Below are 21,126 nucleotides of genomic sequence, written 5' to 3'. Positions count from 1 at the left end.
GGCATAAAAATGTCATAGAATAGTAAGGTAAAAAAGTCACAGTATAGCAAGGCATAAAAATGTCATAGGATAGTAAGGCATAAAAATGTCAAAAAACGTCATAGTATAATAAGGCATAAAAATGTCCAAAATCGTAATAGTATAGTAAGGCATAAAATGTCACAAAATCGTCATAGTATAGTAAGGCATAAAATGTCAAAAAACGTCATAGTATAGTAAGGCATAAAAGCGTCATAGTATAGCAAGGCATAAAATATCATGAACATGTCATAGTATAGTAAGGCATAACAACGTCAAAAACGTCATAGTTTAGTATGGCATTAAGATGTTGAAAAACGTCATAGTATAGTAAGGCATAAAAACGTCTAAGTATAGTAGGGCATAAATAAGGCATAAAAACGTCATAGTATAGTAAGGCATAAAATGTCATAAAATCATCATAGTATAGTGAGGCATAAAATGTCATGAAAACGTCATAGTATAGTAAGGCATAAAACGTCAAAAAACGTCATAGTATAGTAAGGCATAAAAACGTCAAAAAACGTCATAGTATAGTAAGGCATAACAACGTCAAAAACGTCATTGTTTAGTATGGCATAAAGATGTTGAAAAACGTCATCGTATAGTAAGGCATAAAAACGTCAAAAAACGTCATAGTATAGTAAGGCATAAAATGTCATAAAATCATCATAGTATAGTGAGGCATAAAATGTCATGAAAACGTCATAGTATAGTAAGGCATAAAATGTCATAAGATAATCACAGTATAGTGAGGCATAAAATGTCATGAAAACGTCATAGTATAGTAAGGCATAAAACGTCAAAAAATGTCATAGTATAGTAAGGCATGAAAACGTCATAGGGCATAAAAACGTAAGGCATAAAAACGTCAAAAACGTCTTAGTATAGTAAGGCATAAAATGTCATAAAATCATCATAGTATAGTGAGGCATAAAAACGTAGTAAGGCATAAAATATCATAAAATCGTCATAGTATAGTAAGGCATAAAATGTCAAAAAACGTCATAGTATAGTAAGGCATAACAATGTCAAAAACGTCATAGTATAGTAAGGCATAAAATGTCAAAAATCGTCATAGTATAGTAAGGCATAAAATGTCAAAAAACGTCATAGTATAGTAAAACAACGTCAAAAACGTCATAGTTTAGTATGGCATAAAGATGTTGAAAAACGTCATAGTATAGTAAGGCATAAAAACGTCTAAGTATAGTAGGGCATAAAAACGTCAAAAACGTCACAGTAAAGTAAGGCATAAAATGTCATAAAATCATCATAGTATAGTGAGGCATAAAATGTCATGAAAACGTCACAGTATAGTAAGGCATAAAATATCATAAAAACGTCATAGTATAGTAAGGCATAAAAATGTCAAAAAACGTCATAGTATAGTAAGGCATAAAAATGTCAAAAAACGTCATAGTATAGTAAGGCATAAAAATGTCCAAAATCGTCATAGTATAGTATGTAATAAAAATATCATAGTATGGTATGTAATATAAATGTCATAGTATAGTATTTCAGAAAAAACGACATAGTATAGTAAGTCATAAAAATGTCATAGTATTTCAGAAAAAGGAAATAGTATAGTAAGATGTAGAAATGTCATAGAATTGTAAGACAAAAACGACATTCTATAGCACGTTATAAAAAACAACAGTATAGTAATTCATAAAAGTGTCATACTATAGTAAGACATAAAAATGTCATAATAGGTCATAAAAACGTCATAAAAAATGTCATCAATAAGACCAGGTCAAAACCCAGTATATGTCTGGACTACCTATGGTCAAATCCTGATATCATAACTGTCGTCTGAAAAACACGCATAAATGAAAGACAAAGATTGAGCTGTTTATTTACTTATAAACACTCAGAGATAAAGAGAGACAGACTATCTTAATTTTTTTTCAGATATTTTTTCAGGATTTTGTCTAAATTACAGCCACAGTAAGAGAGAGACAGGAAAATTGGACAAAGAGAGAGAAAGAGGATGACACGCAGCCAAAAAGGCCACAGGCCGGACTCAAACCTGTGCCACCGAGGCAAAGAATAAGCCTAGAGCACATGCCCTACCAGGTGAACTACTGGGACACGTCCTGAAACATGTCGTTACAGATGATTTATTTTTCTCTCTCCTGCTTAAAAAATGCAAATTTAAGTCATTAAGTGTGAACAGAAGTGATTAAACTAAGAATATATTGAAAGAACAGTTGAACATTTTGGGATAGATGAGGTTAAATGAGGAGATCGATACCACTCATGTTTATCTGTTTAAAAATGAAACTAGAATTAGAAGCATGTTAGCTTAGCATAAAAGACAATCAAATTGTAAACAAATTCTGCCTGCCAGCACCTGTAGAGCTCACTGATTAACTTGTAGAGTGTGTTTTTAACCTGTGCAAAAAATAAATTAAAATAATGACATTTTCTAGTTTTATGGTTATATGTGGTAATATTTCCTGTAGTTTCATCATCATTGTGAAGCTGCCAGGCACAGAAAAGCCTGTCACATAACTCTACTGTAAAAACGCCAATTGATATTTTTTCACTTTATTTTTTCCTTCGTATTTTACAAACAAACATGAGTGTGATTTCATCTTCAAATCTAACTCTTAGCAGGGAAGCCTATAAGCATATTTCCCTAAAACATCTAATTATATTTTTTATTATTGATTAATCTGCTGATTATTCAATTGAGTAATTAATTGTTTGGTCTATTGAATTTTAAAAATTAGCGAAAAAGCCCCTGTTTGATTCCCCAAACAAGTCCTCAAAACCTAAAAATATTCAGTTTACTATATAATAAGACAAAGAATTGAGCTGGAACCGGAGGATGTTTCTGCTCGAACAATCACATAACTGACTGATTATCAAAATAGTTGCCAGTTATTACTCTGTGAACCGACTGAATCGATTGTGTTATCGTTTTGACGAATGGATAATCTCCTTCACGACTGAAACACAGCAGAGCTGCTATAAAAAACTTTCCCTACATTTGAGTGGATTTAAACATGAACTGGATATTTACAGTGGAGTATTGTAAATGCATAAACAATGAAACCAGAGGGTAACTGAACAGGAAATCACTAGTAGAGCACCTACAGTGTCTGACTTGTACGAGCTTGCATTGCTATGAATTGTTGGACACAGTTTTTTTGCTGGAAGCAAAGCCTTTTATACACTTACTGGAAGTGAAGAAAAAAATGAGGATATGAGAGAGGATATTTCTGCCTTTGCTTCATATAAATTACATTCATTTCATTTTTTACTGCATTGGGCAGAGGCTTCTGTCTGAAGCAACACAAATGAGGCACAATCCAAGCCACAGTACATCAAGGAGAATTAGAAGTTAATTTCACTTTGTTTGGCAGCCATCTTTTTTTTTTTTAATATTTTTTTGGGGCTTTTTATGCCTTTACCCGACAGTATAGTGGAGAGAGACAGGAAACAGGGAGGCAGAGAGGGGGAATGACATGCAGCGAAAGGCTGTCCGATGCGGGACCCGAACCGGGGCCAACTGCAGCGAGGACTGCAGCCCCCACACATGGGGCGCCCGCCCAGACCACCACGCCACACGACGCCCCGGCAGCCATCTTTTATTCGGACATTTCGGGGATTACGGCCTATAGTCCCAAAGCCAACATTTTACGAGGAGTACAAACCACGTCAGGTTCTAAAATTCTTCTTTAGAAGACTGCTGGTGATAGCATAAACACTAAACCCAGTTTTTCTAGGTGGGTATCCTTAGAGTTGGACAAGCATATTTCCTGTAAGATGACCTTCCCCAGGAATTCATAATAAGAGTCTTATCACAGACTGACTGGCTTCATTGCTTAAGTTTTACATGTATTTCAATGGTTTATAGGATCAGAAAGGAGTAGCAAAAGACAACATAACATAAACAGGACTCAGGGAAGCATAATGCATCATCACAAATGATTTTCTACACAAGGGATACGTATAAGAACATGATAAGTGTTGAAGCAACAATATAAAAACATAAATCCTTTCCTAACAAGGGTCATTATCAAGAGACGATTACTCTGCCTCAGTGATGCAGCAGCGAACCAGGCGACAAAAAAACCCAGAAAAACTTAAAAACAAAGTCTGCTGCCTTGCTCTTGCATCACCGCTGAGGTCCGCCCAATAACCACAAATTGCTGGCACCAGCAAAAGTTCTGGACTGGGACCAGCTCCGGGTACACATTTTAAGATTAATGGATTGGGATAGTCACCATGGCAATAAAAAAATCCCTGAAAAGAAACCATTACAACCTCAAGCAACGGTTAAAGTTGATAGTACTCTGTGTAGAAGGGAGTGAGGTATTTTCTACAGATGTTCACCAGAAAAATATAGATTTTTAAAACCTAATTTACAGTATGTGTTGAGTTGATGACCGACTGAGCCCAAACTGACCAAAGCTATAAAACTACTCAACATTTAGGATGTTACAAAATGTCTATAATTCAAGTTTGGATCTTTATAGAAGCATTTTACCAAGCTTAACGGGTCAATTTAACCAAATTACAGTATAGCACATTTCCTCACCTATCTCTACTGTGATCTAACCATAGAAACAGTTCTGGGTCCATGTGCTGAGCTTTTGAGTTATCTGTGTCAGAATACAATGGAGGCCAATATAATTTCATTTTAGCTGCTCACGGCACTAATTAAATTACATTCGAAACTCGATTATTATTATTATTATTATTATTATCATTATTTTCACCACTTTGGGGCAGGGCAATGAACTGTAAGCAACATTGATTTAACACCTAATTAAGTTGATATGGCAATCACGTTAGCTTATTTACATGTCCAAGAGGCACAAAGCAAAATTACCATTCATACATTCATTGTGTTTCAGGCCATCTGATGAATGTAAAAACAATGTTCACTCTTTTCGCTAGGTTTTTGGTCTCTGCAGACACCTGAGGGAAACATCTGGCTCTTCAGCTGCTACATGATGCTCCACACTTTTGACTGGGTAAGTAGCATAGAGTCAGAATATGAGAGCGTTTACGTGGCAAAACAGCTGCCTCCTGCTTATAGCGAGGTTGATGAGACTGAACCAAAACATTAAAAGCTGCAAGTCGTCAATCAGGCAGTTATTTGAACCTTTGTTTATATAAAAATATTGATTACTGCAGCTTTAAAAAATAAAAATAAAAAAAAAGCTGTATCTCTTTCCAGAAACAATGTCCCAGTTACTGTGGATAATCAAAAAAAAAACCCACACTGATTTATACTGGATCTATTACGACTACTTTCTGCCAAAGTAATTGTCCAAATGAAAAGTGTTAACAGCATGTTCTTTTGATTATCGACAATAATATTCCGGGAAAGAGATGTTGCTATTGTTAATAAAAAGTAGCTTTTAAATGCTGTGACACCACAAGTGGAATTTCATTCACCTCCACTGAAGTGAGGGTGACAGCAGAAATCATACCCATGTATCTCAAAATCTTAAGTAGTAAATAAGTAAAAAGTTTCCTTTACTCATAATTTCACTTCAGTAAAAGTACAGAAGAGTTGGAAGAAAAATTTACTAAGAGGATCAAAAATAAATGTACTCATCATAGAGAAAAATGGCCTCTGTAAGTGTTATATTATAATAAATTATAACATTGGATCATTAATGATGCTTTTATGTAGCAAGTAGCATTTTCATGTTTAAGTTGGTCAGATTTTGCAATGCTGAATTAATGTTATAGTAGTTTATAACAAATACGAACCCATTTTTAAACCTGTGATCCGAAATGTAATGAGCATCTAGTGCTATTAAATAAAGCAGTCACGTAAAAAGTACAATATTTCTCTCTGAAATACAGCGGAGTAAAATTGTGAAGAAGCATAAAATGGAAATACTGTACAAGCATGTCAAGCCTTTACTTCAGTAAATGTACTTGTAGTTACTTTCCACCACAGCGCATGGCTAGAACAAGAGACCAGAGAAGAGATTATGTGTAATTTAGGCGAATTGACCCCAGGCAACGCTGTAATTATGTTAGACTTTAGCTCTACCAACACCTCTTCTTCCTTTTTATTCAGAAAAGACGGACGAGGAAAAGAGCACATGCAACACTTTGCTTTGAGCCTCAGGCATGCATGAAATCAGACCTGGTATGCGCTCACTGGAATAATTCATATGGCCGCATGATTCCAAATTCTAGGAATACCACATGTTGATCGCTCCCAGAGATAGGCCGGGGTTCACATTGCGCCTCTGTGGGCCAGAGGGGCTTAAAGAGAGAAGCTCTGGTCATTACAGCACCACGGGGGAGCTTGTCTGATCACAGCTCCTCACTCCACACTCTGTTTACATTCTGATCAGCAACACCAAGCCCCATCATCCCCGTACAAATGGATGTTTATTTAGACAGCAGACCCGAACAGGATTTCATTGTAATCTCTGTGGAGGGTGACAGTGAAAACATCACTCTAGGGTTTCAGCCAGTGGGGAAACTGCTGTTCAGCAGTGTAAATAGAGAAATTACATCCCATAAGCGCAGTGGAGGGAAGAAAGGGCTCTTTCTTAAGACTAGATATGGGAGATGAAATGAGCGTGTACATAGTTTCTGGTTTCTACCACTGAAATTGTTTAGTGTATAAGGGTTTAAGAGCATAATTCTTGACACACTGATCCTTACTCAGATGTTTATCAAAGAGTATTTAAAGTTTTATGTGTCTTAATCTATTTGGGGCAACAGGTGGGTGGAGATTACAGATCACAAGCTCTCACTCTAAACTCGTTAAAAGTGAATTGCTTCTTCTGATCAGTCCACCACTCTGAAACTAAACGGTAAAGACCAACTTTCACATGCTGTTTTATCTAGGTCTCCTCACTGCCTCAAGGAGACTATGCTTAAGGTGCTATGCTCAAATCAAATCAAATAAAAATAAAATGTTTTTAGGGTCAGTTTGAGCTCTTTTTGGTGTGTGTGGTCTTTTTGGTGTGGAGGTTCGGCACAGTGGGAGAGGAGTTGAGCAGGTTATTCACTGAGCCGCACACTCAGGACAGAATAAAGAAGTCTACCTCCGGCCTGGTCATGTGTTCCAACAAACACAAAGGACAGTTTGCGGGGTACGATGGATCGTCATCCTGCTCACTGCACTAGTGAATAGTACTGGTAAGTTTATCTGCAACCAAACTGTTTGCAACCCTCCTCAGGGCCAGAACAAACTTGACCTCCAGCTCAAGCATTTACTCTGATTGGTTAATGGTTGGCTTGATTGTCATTAGCAGCGGTTTTAATTGGCAAAAAAAAAGAAACATTTACTTTAACCTCCTAAGACCCGAACTCTTGCATGGCGTGCATTTTTAATTTCTCTTTGCTATATAGGCTGATTGGGACCTGAGAAAAATGATGTCCACATATGAGGACATTAGTTTTAAATTTCGATTACAGTATAATATCCTCATATGTGGTCACCAGGCCCTTGTTGAGAAAAAGTTAGTATTGTGGTCTAGAGAACCCAAAATGTGAGGTCCACATATGTGGACGCCAGGTCCTAGGAGGTTAAGTGTCGTCCTCACCCTCACAAACGGTCACAAACACTGCACAGTCACTAAAACTTAAAGGAGTTGAGTTTTTGACCACTTGGAGCGCTGTGGAGCAAAGTTTTTAGGAGTGGGTCTCTGATTGATTGCAACATGCATGAGCCTAAAGGGATGTCAAAGATTTCATGGTATTTTGCTGATAGTTGGTGGCATTATAACACCCCAAATGGAGCAAATAAAACTCAAAGATGGTGAAGAAAAAGACTCCAAGTAAAAACAGATTGAGATAATAAGCTTTGCAAACGTTTTATGAATAAGGAAATTCATGTGTAAGATCTAAATATATATATATATATATATATATATATATATAACCTTCAAGCTTAAGTCAATACCTACAGCACTGTTTCCTAACCATTTTAGCTTGTGATCTCTTAATACAAAGAAATGTCTACGCAGGATCTGTGAGTAGTTCAACCAAACATTCCCTCTCAGATGTTTTATTTGGATACTTTTCAGAGGCTTGAACAGGTGAAACTATCCAGCATTTGACAAAAAAGTTAAGATTAGAGAAAGGTTTTTTAAAAAAATGCATAATTTTCTGTTGCAGAATTTCATTTTTCCTTGTTTCCTACCCCAGTAATCATCTCACGACCTTTATACCTCTTCATCTCGCAGCCTCTTGCAGGAGGGAAACCAATAGTGTGATGTAATTTTTGTTCTGGAGGGCCCAGAGGGACACTTCCCCCCAAACTGCCATAAACTCTAAAACAGAGGTGACATAAGGGACTGACCTTGGCGTTTTGCAGGGCGGTCTGGTAGCTGGACGGCTTGTAGTACAGCCTCTGTGACGGCTCGGTGTGGATATCTCCTAGGAACAGCTCCTCCACCAGGTGGTCCAGGTTGTGATGCAGGTACTGCTTCTCCACCCTCAGCAGCTGCAGCTCATGCATGGCAAAGTTAAGCTCCCTGGAGCAGTCGTAGCCGCCCTCCTCGCTCCACAGCTCATAGATCACACTCGGCTCCCAGGGGCCCTTCACTGCCCCTCGGCAGCTCTGGTTGAGCCTCTGGCTGAACTCTTTGGCCACGGAGGCTGTGTGACACACCATCTGGACGCGGTGGAGGTGGTACTCTGCCTCAGTGCCGCCACGGATGATCCAGGAGGCCTGACGTAAGCGCAGACGACCCCGGATCACCAGAGTGTAGGTGGGTTTGGTGCAGTGGTTGTCCTCGTAGTAGAACTGGTGAGCCTGGAAGGTGTTGTTGGGGTAGAAACTGTAGGAACGCGTCAAGAACTCCGGTCCTGGTCTCACCTCACAGCTGCAACCAAAAACAGAAACAGTTTAGTTCGCACATTAATTATTGTTTATCTTACAACATGCATGTGTTTACAGAGTCTTTTATCTCAATGAGCTAATGGGATATTCCGGCAGTTTGCATGTTTTTAGCCTGTTGACTACATATTGCACACACTTTACAGTGTCATTGGCCGGAGCAAATCATTAGATTTATGAATGAATGATTTTGTTTGTAGCCACCAGGCAGCCACTGCTGTAGGAAAATCGATTTGCAGAGTCAAAATCTTCTTGGAGATCAGTGTAATCTATTACAGAAAACTTGTAGTCCAACTGGGGTCTAAGTTGCATTCGTCTTTTCAGTTGCCAGCAGGGACAACTTTGAAGAGTGCTGCTCTGTGGTTTTATTCAAAGAACCTCAGAAATTCAAAATTTAATAGTTAGCTGATGCAAAGCGTTGCATTTAAAAGCAGTGGCTTTTAAGGAAAGAAGACAAACCAAATGCAAACTAGAATTACCGTCTCGCGGTTGTATCCCTCCGCCACTCAGACTAGTTTCAGGTTACATCCCTGTTCATCAAGAGTCACATAAAATATTAACCATTTGCGTGAAATTCTGTGTAATTGAAGTCCTGAGTTGTGGCTAAAAAGTGTGCCGTTTTGTGCCGTTACACTGACCTTGACCTTTGACCTTTGACCACCAAATTGTACTTGAAAAGTAAGAAATCACTCTATAAGCTCTTGTTTGGTATGATGAGCCATAACGTGTACAAACACCAGTGTGGTCTTTTAGATATTGTTTAAACATATAGGCACAGTTGCATTAGATTATGTATAATGGCAAAACTTCCTGCTTCCCTATGAAAAGGATGCACAGAAAACACAAGGCAGCATCCATCAGTCCATAGTTGTTTACCTGGTGGACACCCAGTGACCCTCCACATTGGGAGGCATCTGCACAGTGATCCTGGCTCCATTGTGGAGGTGCTTCAGCATGTGTTGGCACTGGGAGTCTTTGACCGAGCGGCCGAAGGTTTTCTCCAGGGAGAGGCGGCTGGAGCGGCCGTCTGAGTAGTGGAGATGGGAACCTTCAGCCCAGCCTGTGGGAACAACAACCACAATGAAGATTAAAAAGCAAGTAAATGAATAAAGGGATGATTGTCTGAAAAAAAAACAAAAACAAAAAAAAAACAACAACAGCATAAAAACATAAGGAGATTCCATCCATGAGACTTTTGTGTAACATGGGGACATTTCATTTCAAAGAAGGTGAGAGACTTTCATGATGAGAAAGCAGAGACGGCGAAACCACAAACATGGCGAGCTGCCATTCAGGACTGTTTCAACCTAAGCTGTTCGCCAGGCTGAAATTAAGGTTGTAATGTTGAATAAACAACTAATGAATCGGTTTAGTTTGGCAGAACTTTTTCTCTTAGATCTTAACATCCTAATAAATGGAGCGCAATTATTTTCAAGGCAGCTAATAAGAAAGTTAATTACATTCAGATCAAGTAGAAAAAGCAGAGGCCTTTTTAGTTTGAAGTTAGCTCGAATGTTTTCAATATGCCACATGTTTAGAGGGTTTAATTCAATCATTTTAAATCGTCACCCGGGGATTACAGGGCTCTATCAGTGACCTCCAGCACCTGGTATGATTGGGTCATGGGTTAATATTCTCTGATCATGTGACGAAGATGCCAAAGTTGAAGAACTAACGGGCGAGTTTCTGCTCTCGCATCAGACTTGAAAAAACACTAAAACAAACTCTGATATCAAGCTGTAAACAAAGTTAAAAGTACATGAGCGGCATTGAAACTCTCAGCTCCCATTCCTATCTGCGCATACCCTTGATGCGCCACATGAAATAACAATACCTTCAACAATGAGCTGAGCTTAGGGGGATAAAATATCGGAAATGAAAGCATTTTCAAAGCCTGGAGCCAAAGAAAAGCCTTGAAGCTCACATTCCAGGGAGGATTTATTCCATGTAATACTCTAATATCATCAAAATCTACCTTGAAATATGAAGACTTTGCATTAAATTCCTCCTATCAGACCCGACTTGCCTGGCAATATCATTTAAGACCAAAGGAATGCTGCTGCGGTCGCCCGTGTGCTTTTAATTTGAGACTAATAACGTCCAAGAGAGGAACACAAACATCTGATTAAAAGAAGCCAAAAGCTCCATGAAGAACAAAGATATATCCAGCTGTTTTACACCCAGTGAGGCAGCTCCTACGTGTGTTAGCCGAGGCTTGTGTGTAAATCACCACATCACAGCGCTGCTCAGTGGAAACACTGGACAGTTGATCCCCTGACTCAGCTGGTGGCATTAGTAACGCTGCTCTGCTGGCTGGAGCTGTGTTAAAAATCAAAGAAAAGGCTTCATAGTTTGCTGAATGTTATGTGTGTGTGTGTGTGTGTGTGTGTGTGTGTGTGGCGTTTTTTTTTTTTTTGCACCTGCAGTCGGCTTGGACCAGGGGGAAAGAGCCTGAGCGGCTGCCAACAGCTTGTTTTCACAATGAGGAGAGCAGAAACTATCAGCGTGTGTGTGAATTTAAAAAGGAAACCTGGTGAGATGTACAATACAAACACGCTTTTAACCTCGCTGACGTTTCCGCTGGTCAAATGCCACCGCAGCTTTAATGGCAGGTGAATCTCAGGGCAGGACAAACACACACGCACACACACACACAAACACACAAACACTAGAACTACATACCAAGAACAAAAATAGGTGACTGTATGCATGGAACAGATTCCCTCATTCAATGGATTCAAAGAAAGGTAATCAACCAGAAATTTATTTATATTATAACAAATTTATATTTGTTCATATTACAATTTCCTAGAGCTGAAATGATTATTTAATTACTCAGTCAATTGACTGAGGATTTCATGGCCGCATCTTTGATAATAGAGCCATCAATTGAGTCACTTCTTTAAGCAAAAACTCTCAACTCTCACAGCTTCCTGCTTCTCAAATATGAATATTTGCTGCTTTTCTAAGTTTCTTTGGATCCTTTGGACTCTCAATAAAACATTTGAAGATGTTGCCTTGGGATTTGGATCAATTTTAATAATAATTGATCGATCAAAACAATAACTGGTTTCATTTATAAATGAAAACAGCTCATCCAGTTTCAACAGCTGTCTATTAACCATCAACAGCTACGACAACCAGTGACATCTGACCTGAAGTTTGACCAACACCTATCAAGTGCATCTCACAGTCTTCCTCAGCAGATGGAGATACCATCACATGATCCAAGTGTGGCGCTTCAGTCATGTGACGAGAGGCGGACATGCTGTATCTATGGGGGACGTCTCTGAAGGTGAGATGTGACTGAAAGCTCCAGAAAAAGCCGTAGAGTAATGTAGTCAACAGAGATACTGTTGAGTATTTTGGATGCATATAAAGCATTTTGAAAAAGCTGAATGAAGCAGCCTGAAAAGGTCCGAAAACCCTAAAATCCAAAACCTTCTCCTCTTGTATTTCCAATATTTCAATAGTTTCCTTCCCGCCATTCACGCTGCAGACTCTTTCCTCTCACTTAAATAGATGTTGAAAAAGTAGAAAGGTTAGCAAGCATCGGATTGATCTGTTTTTAATGGCACATATGAGTAAACGCTGTGTCTGATGCCTGTTTGATTTGATATTAAACTGTGTACGTCAGCGACAGAGCTGATCCAGAGTCAGCAGCGTCAGACCAACACTTGTTTAAGAATCACTTGTGGCTTGGTGAAAATATCAGGATCATAATGAAACATGAGCTTTATTTAGAACAGTTTTAAACACAGTTACAAATCTTTTTACAAAGAGCTATATCAGATCAAAGCCAAAAGTGAACCAGCTCAAAATGGAAAACAGGCTTACAGGGAAATAAATGGGAAAATGATTAAAAGGAGGTTGTGTTTAGCCTGTTTGTAAAATTACTTTTTAAGAGGAAGCGTCATACATCTCTTTGTGTAGACACTTTAACGAGTGTTGAATGTGTGAGTAGGGGGAGTTTCTTCCATTAGCTTTCTTCTCACACACACACACACACACACACACACACACACACACACACACACACACAAACAAACAAAACTCCTCCCTCATTAGGGCAATCATCAGACTGGCTCGACTCGAACCCTCTGGTCCCTCGCTGCCGCTGCTTTTCCAAACTGCTGCTCTCTATCTGAATCAAAGCGCCCACAAAACTCCCAGAGCCCTAAACCACAGAGAACATTTCCAGTTGGCCTGATCCCACTGGTGAGGTAACAGCGCTGGGACCCCTGACAAGCAGAGAGACTCCACATCGTTTATGGGAAGAGAAAAAAAAAAAAAAATCCAGAAGCGCCAGAGCAGAGACCAGACAAAGGACTGTTCTTTGTGTTATCTCAGAGTTTGGCAGTGACCACGCAGGACTTGAAGGGGGTAGAGAAAATAACGCAATACGTTAAAGTAACTAAATCCAGAGGTGGGAAATAACTAAGTACAGTACAGTTTTAAAGTTGGAGCTGGTGCTTGAGTATTTTTATTCTTTCTATCTCTGCTTCACTGGATTTCAGAGGGAAATATTGTACTTTTTCTACTCCAGTCCACATGTATCTGACAGCTGCAGCTGAGTCACTTTGCCCAGATTAGGATTTTACATTCATCATGTAAGGTTATAAAATACTGCCTTTGTTTTTTGGGGAGTTTGCAGCCATGCTATAGTTCTGAGGCTGAATGCTAACATCAGTGCGCTAACATAACAATAGCAACGCTAGTCTTCAAAACTTAATTAAACTTCATCCTCTAGGGCACTGTGGATATCTACATCCAATAGTTGTTGAGATGTTCCACTAAAGGCCAAAAAAATGTCTCCTTCACAGAGGTAAAGTTTCACGGCAGTCCATCTGTAATATTTGAGTCTGGACCAAAGTGGCGGACCGACCGGCCGACACTGCCCTTGTAGCGCGGCTCAGCTTCCCAGGAAGCCTGGAAATAACTCTAGTTTGAGCTTCATGTCACAGTGTGTTTCAGACATCATTTTCAGAGTCATAACACACTTACATGTACTACATGTTCATGGAGCAACGGTTTCACACAAGCAGGGCCCATTTAGTCTCACCTTAAACTCCATTTAGTGGAGGTTCTGGAGCTTTCGAGCTTTTCCGGGGCTTTTTGTCACTACGATCAATGATGTTTGAAATTCAACTTTGAAGCCAACGTGGACAAAAATAGTAAAGTCGGTCAGGAAATAAAAGGAAACACCAACATCTGCATTTCCACGACAACTGACAAACTCAGTCTACTGATAGAGACCAGTTACTAAATTGACCTTGAGGTGTGATTTTTGTTTAAGAGTCCTTATCAGCACTGTAAGAATAAAGAATACATATTTTCAGTTTTTATTAGAGTTCTTCCTTCAGCTCTGAATGAATCACCAGTGAAACACAACTGAAACACAGGGACATGCTGCACAGCAGTTAGCTCCATCTCCTTCCCTCTGTTGGTATGTCTGAACTTGCGGCTACAGTTTGACTGCATTCGTCCAACTTACACTGACATCAGTTTGATTTTTTTTTTTTTTAGACTGTTCCCCCTGATATGAAATTATTTTGCCAGTTTTCTGACTGTCGCCTGATGACGCAATCACAGCACTGATTATTTGGCCTGGTTGAAGCTCTGTTAGTTGTCTCATGTTACTTTGAAAAGTCACACCAAGTGTTTGATTTCCAGTCAACTCGAACAGCTGATATAATGCTGGTGTCTGGTATTCAACACGGAAAATGACCAAAACTTGTAGCATTGTTTGTAATAGAGCCCCGAAAAATCACATCGGCGGCTGATATCATCGGCCAGTATTATCTTATATTAACATTGCAGCATGTTTCTTTATATCTCTTTTGGTTGAGATGCCTCTATGAGCCAATGTCTTTAAATTCACTTGCACAATCACCATAAGGTTGGTTGCAAATGAGTATATAAATGTATGTGGTGCATTTGTATGTATTTGTGACACATATTTTTCTCAAATTAAACATTTTCCTGTATCTGTGTTACCAGTAGGAGTCTGCTTAAGATTTTCCTTGTTACTGTCACCTTTGATAGTAAAGTTTTGTTATTTAACTGTTGAATATCCTGCCTCACTACATGTCAAGGCTCCCCCATATCCAAATTTGCATGTACAATGCCAAAAACGTCTGTTTATGTAAGCTGTTTGAGTTTTTAGCTCTCAAATATCAGCATCAGTATCAGCCTCAGAGATATCGGTCGAGTTCTTGCTTGTAATTGTGATTAAAATGGTTAAAATATTTTCTATGAACTGTTTTTCCCCTCTCTGTTGCCATAGTCTGGTGGTTTGTCTATTTTCTGTGCTGGAAATGACCAAACTCTAACATGTCTTCAATTCCAACTCTGCCACCAAAGGAAAAAGAAAAAAAATCCATCACCAAGATGAACATAGAAAAGTTCCAGGATAATCTATTACTTGAGCAAACAGTTTGATCATTTGCTTACATTTTTAAATCTCTGAATATATACAGCTGTATTAAAACTTGAAGGGCCTGTTGAGAGTCAGCAGAGGATTCACAGCAGTGAGAAGGTGAAGAACAAGAAGCCTCTTCTCCACGTGAGTCAATTTCCTCCTGGGTGTTTTCTTTTTCAAACTTTGCTGTTTCACTCTCCGAAAGCTCGGTGAACCCCCCCCCAGTAAATTTACAGCACACACTAATCTCAGCTGACAGTGCGTTTCCATTGCCACTATGAAAGGCTGCAATACACACACCACTTAATTGAACGTTACATTCACTTAAACACACTTAAGGATAAGTGGAAAGTCCAAATACTGTAGCCTATCGTTTTATCTCAACCCCGTCATTTGAAGTTGCAGCCAAATGTTGCCTTCCACTGTCACTGGCAGCAGATGGATTGGGTCAACTGCAGTCCCATAATCCTCTGCTGCTCAGACAGGGTTTTCATCAAGAATGGGTGTTTTAAGTGGCTCTTAACTCTCCCAGTGCTTTCATCTGCCCAGTTGCCCCAGGGAAGCTTTTTTATTGCCTGCTATCTATAGCCTTCAAACATTTACATCACAGTGGCATAAGAAAATATGATTATGATCCAAGAGTCCACACAGAGGCAAACACACAGCCATGATGGTAAACAGGTGTGCTGAGGTGAACAGGTTCTTACCTGACAAATATATGCTGCACAGAGGAAGTGGAAAACATTTAAAAATCCACTTGAGTTTCTAAAGTTTTTTATATATAATTTGAAAGATCTTTGGGGGTAAAACTTTGTGAAACAAAAGTTCTTTCTTAGGCTGTATGAGCATTTTGTTTTCCATGCACACGTGGAGTAAAACATGCGTCTTTTGGAGCCATGAACTCCCACAATCCTCCACACTTGTTGCACCGCACTGAACATCACATGCAGAATAATAAATCCCACAAAACATGGAAAAGTTTCTTACCCAGAACAGCAATGAGCAGCAGTGCAGATGACGGCCCCATTTTTTTGGGGGGGGGAGAGGGGGGATTGAAACGAGCTTCACTGGTCACACTGGGGAGCTGAGGTTTTCCTTTACGCAGCGTCCTTGTTTATTCCGACACAAATCCTCACATTATGGATCCAAAGCGTGGAGCACACACTCCTGTGTTGTCTGCGCATCATAGGAAACACACCTCCGGTTGGTTAGAGAGAGAGAGAGAGAGAGAGAAAAAATCCCGCGGTACCTGAGCTTCAAAACAAAGAATCCCACCAAGGAAAGTCCAAAGTTTTTGTTTTTTTTCTACGGGGATTAAACTTTGTATCACTGAGATAATTCAACGTGAGAGTGAGGCAGCGCGATCCTCCGTGCGTCCTGCGCCTCGGAGGAGTGTTTGTACGTGTGTTCAGAGACCCGACTGGATTGAACCCCCCCCCCTCCTCCTCCTCCTCCTCCTCCTCCTCCTCCTCCTCCTGCGCCTCGCCTCTGGAGGGATTTTGTGGGCGTGGAGTGTGTGTTGAAGTTTTCATCCGTTAGGTGCGAACTGCATAAACGCCCATGTGCACAAGGTGTGTTAGTCAACTGCTGAATCTGGAGATGCTCTGAGTCCTTGAATATCTTGAAATAAATTCAAATAACTTCAGTCATTTCACCACCACGTCATGCAAACTCACAAAGCTGCATCAAGATCATGGTGCCAAATCTCTCTCTGCACATTTATTCATGTATGTCTTATACAATAACCTCTCAAAATAAGGTAAGGTAAAAAAAAAAAAAAAAAAACACAACAAAAAAACAAACAAACCTAAACATCATCCTTTTTTTTGCACAAACCCAAACTGATAATCCCAGAATAAAATGCTTTTTGTTTTTAAACTCTTTGGTTCACATTCCTGATCCTGTTCTCTTCTGAAAGGTGCAATTGTGGGGTTTATTTGTATTTAAAAGAAAAAATCTGATGAAACTCATTAATATAGAGCCAAACTGTACAGAGACACAAACCAGGTAGATGAGAGGGCTTTTGTTTTGAAAGATAAGCAGCTGCTGTTGAAGCAGTTAGAATGGTTTCCAGAAGGAGTCCAGTCGTCAGATTAAGATTAAACTTGTTTTATTTGGAATCAACTGATGGTTAAATTGTACTGAGACCAAACGGAGTCTTCACTGTCGAGTTTTCTTTCATTTCATTGGCTTCCAACATCCTCCTTGTTATCATTGATGATGGATGCTACACATTTTTCTTGGTTGTGGCTCTCAAATTATCCACCTTCTCATCATTGTCTGTCTGCCTGGAGGGAAGAACAACAACAGAGCTTCAGCAGCACCTGTTGTGTGTGTGAGTGAGTGAGTGAGTGTGTGTGTGTGTGTGTGTGTGTGTGTGTGTGTGTGAGAGAGAGAGAGAGAGACCTTGGCCTTGAGTTTCTGTCTCTTTTCAACTTCTGTTTCTTTGCTGTTCTCTCTCTGATCTTTTGACCCTCAGGCGACTCTCCAGCTCCTCTTCTTTCCAGTCAGAGACGAAGCCTTTGAACAATGATTCTGCACAACAGCCCCTAAACTACTTTTTTCTTTCATCGTGATATATATATATAATCAGTTTAAACATACATTTACTAATACTGAGCTTCACAACTTATGACTTTTATTAGTTTAATCAAGTCTAACTTGAAATTGAAAAGAGAAAAGAAAAGAAAAAACACACAACACAGTGTTTGCATTGTGAGTTGCCGCAGCAGAAATCTACCACTCTTCTTGTTTCAGCGAATTCGGAGAACAGAGGAAAAGATCGTGTTTGAGCTTCAATGCAACTTGACCACTGACAGTTTGGTTTTGCAGATTTGGGTGTGTTATGTTAATCGAGGCCATTGTAGTGTCAGGCTGCTGGCCTGCGGCAGAGATGAGGAGCAGGCCACAGAGGTCTGGCAAACTTCTTCTTCTTCTGCTTCCTCTTCTTCTTCTTTCTAACGCCACACCCTCAGACTTGTTTCATTTTTAAACTCGCAGTAACCAACCCCAATGCACTCTAGTGACATCATCTACACAACTGTTGTCACATATGCAGTGGTGTGACTCGCTAACAGACTTTGACGTGTAGGTAGCTCAGTCAGTAAAAACCCATGCCGTTTGAATTCAGACAACTTTATTTAAGATTCTAGTGCAGAACCCAACGTCTGAATCATCACAGGGAGCGTTTGCAGTGGAATGTGTATAAAACGATGCACGAGACGTTCAGAACATTTTCATTGATTAGATTGATTATTGACTTCAAATAATCGAATGATCATTAAGTTTATAAAATGTTGGAAAATCACAAGCTCCCAGAGTACAAAGTGACGCCGTGATATTTGATCTGAAGGGATGTAAAACATTGAAAGGCAGCAGATTCTTACAATTAAAAAGCTGGAACCAATTCATATTTGGACGTTTTCCTTGATGGTTGGTTGATTATTTTTCTGTCTATCAACCACTTGTGCTTTGAATTTGTATGATACTATCACACAGAGTGGAAGAAAGACCTTAAACCTGCTTAAGAGAAGAAGAAAAAGGAGGGAAACATGGTTGGAAACAGGATTACAGACTTAAACTTAAGTGTTCAGTTCTGTTACACAGCCAACTTAAAAAATGGCAAAGTGTCAAGTGAACATGTGTTTTGAAATCCTATAATACTTTTTACAGTTCCATGCTTTCACACATGGAGAGAGGTGATAGTGACTGAGGCCCCACCACACACAAAAAAAAGGGATTTCATCTTCTTATCCAATAATCCTCCAATCCTTAATCAGCAGTGCAATTCTCCACTGAGGGAGCTCTAATTAATTTCTATTGTTTGGAGTCTTAACCCTCGCGGCTGCTTCCCTCAGTACTCCTCCATGGTATTTGCTCTTTTCCGCCTAATCCTGGATCCACCGCTCTGCGAGAGTGACTCCAGCCCTCCTCTGTCTCTCTCAGCTCAATTCCTTCTTTTCTCAGGATCCGGAAAAGCCGCAGAAGCGAGATCCGGACAAACAGACTGATGGGATTTGGAAGAAGAAGCCCCGGAAGGCGTATTATTAAGGCGGCTGTATAGAGGGAGAGGCTGGAGGCAAGGAGGTGAAACTGGGAGGCTTGTTCTGGTGTGTTGACCCCTGTGTTGTCCTGTGTGGCTAATCAAAGCATCACTGCACTCTCTTTGTGTCTCCGCAGGAATGTGATCTATGTGAGGTGGAAATAAGGCTGCTTTGATTGTCAAAAGGCTCAGTGAGACAGTAAAACCAGAGAAAATGTGCATCTAAGTTATTTTGGTATCACATTTCCTAAAAGTAGTTGTGATATTATCCTATAAAAAACTGTCATTGTGTGACATGATTATGATTATTCCTGTAAACGCTGAAACTTCTTGTTCTCTCTTTAAACAGTGAAGGATCTTTCTCACATGTTTTTTGCATTAGGCCTTTATCGTCTGTGTCCCTAAACATGTCAGAGCAGATGAATGTGAGTGGGGACATTTCAAAGTGGCCGTCTGCCTGGTGCTGATTAAAGCCGTGTTCTGAAGATCTGGATGACTGCGCTGTTTTCTGTTTGCCTCTCTCTCCGTGTCTCCCTGCAGACGTTTGTGTCATTTCTACAGGGTGCTGTAAAAACTCAGAACGAGAAGGGAGTGGCGCACAATGAAACATAAACCTCATACTGAGTTATGGGATGTTAATTGTTCAACTGTTGATTGTTTTGTTACTGTACATCAGGCCAGAGGAGTTACTGACTTAGATTACTGACAGCAACAGCAATGTGTTTTTCAGTGACATGTTGTCGTCTTGAGTTGAACCTCTCCCCCGGTCACTCGGCACAAATCCGTGCTGTGCAGCCAAGCTTTACTCAACAACGCAGGATTTTATTTTAAATCACTGGTAGAAATCCCAAAGCTTCTAAATATACCAAATATATCAGGCTGACTTCTGGGGAAATGTGGAATTGTTCAGCCACATTAACTATGAAGCGTCGGGTTTGAATATTTAATTCAGTGTGAACATCTCATACTGTGGGTTCAATGAAGAGCTGGAACACTGGATTTTGTTCTTCTTGCATCTCAGCCAGATGCCATTCAGCATGCAGTTAAAGGAGCTCTTCAGCAATTTGTTTTTCTTTTTTTGGTACAACCGACTTCTCTTTTTAACACAGCTGAAAAAATGTTTTCCATGTAACAGGAAGGTGTGATGAGAGTTTTATCGTGCTGGGATCGAGAGCATCCTCAGCTTTGGAATAACTGTCTGTGATGGAAACACAGTACAAACTCACAGGTCTGTCTCTTGCTGAAATCAACAGAAAAAGGGACACAAGATGCTTCATCAATCAATCAATCAGAGCAAACTTTATTTGTATAGCACTTTTCGTACCGGCTAGTGCAGTTCAAAGTGTCTCACAGATGACTGATGAGCTGAACAGAAGAAGACAAATCAAGTAAGAAAGCTGATAATGAGACGCAAAAATAGATTTAAAAAGCTATAATGACATTAATAAACAAAGAAAAAGAAAAAAAAAAGATGCTTCATGACTCCTCTCATCCTCTGACGACATTTGATTTTCTCAGACTGTAGAAAGCTCCTCCAGAGGAGACGTTAAACAACTGTTTTCACAGGCTGAGTTCAGCTTTTCATCGCAAGTAAACCGATCTTGTGCGATAAAACGCATAAAATACATTTTCAAACACTTCTCAGCCCACACTGGCTCTAAGTGCAGAATGGTGATCCTCCACCACCTCTGCTGTTTCCCTCCCTCAAGCCAAACAATGAGTCAAACATGTGAAGTAGCCCTGAGCCCAGCCGAGAAGGCCCTGCTCCAAGTTCAGTTTCAGTATGGCCGACATCTGCTGCTGCAC

The 21,126-nt window shown here is 39.8% G+C and overlaps 1 protein-coding gene across 1 annotated transcript; it reads right to left on the bottom strand.

Annotated features, from left to right (window-relative positions):
• Positions 1 to 8,317: 8,317 nt before the first annotated feature.
• Positions 8,318 to 16,677, bottom strand: LOC111655890 (protein APCDD1-like; the record flags this gene model as incomplete). The annotated part of the gene is made up of 3 exons (XM_023407429.2): positions 16,266 to 16,677; positions 9,734 to 9,917; positions 8,318 to 8,843 (listed from the first exon to the last, which is right to left on the bottom strand). Coding segments are annotated over exons 1-3 (750 nt in total), but the record flags the coding sequence as incomplete, so codon positions are not given.
• Between the last annotated feature and the right edge of the window lie 4,449 nt (positions 16,678 to 21,126).

This window comes from Seriola lalandi, unplaced genomic scaffold (genome assembly GCF_002814215.2).
Source record: "Seriola lalandi dorsalis isolate HSWRI2012SDOR001 ecotype SW California unplaced genomic scaffold, Sedor1 jcf7180002054334, whole genome shotgun sequence".
Lineage (NCBI taxonomy): Eukaryota > Metazoa > Chordata > Actinopteri > Carangiformes > Carangidae > Seriola > Seriola lalandi.
The sequence above is the reverse complement of the archived record's forward strand: the minus strand, read 5'-3'. Positions and strand labels throughout refer to the sequence as shown.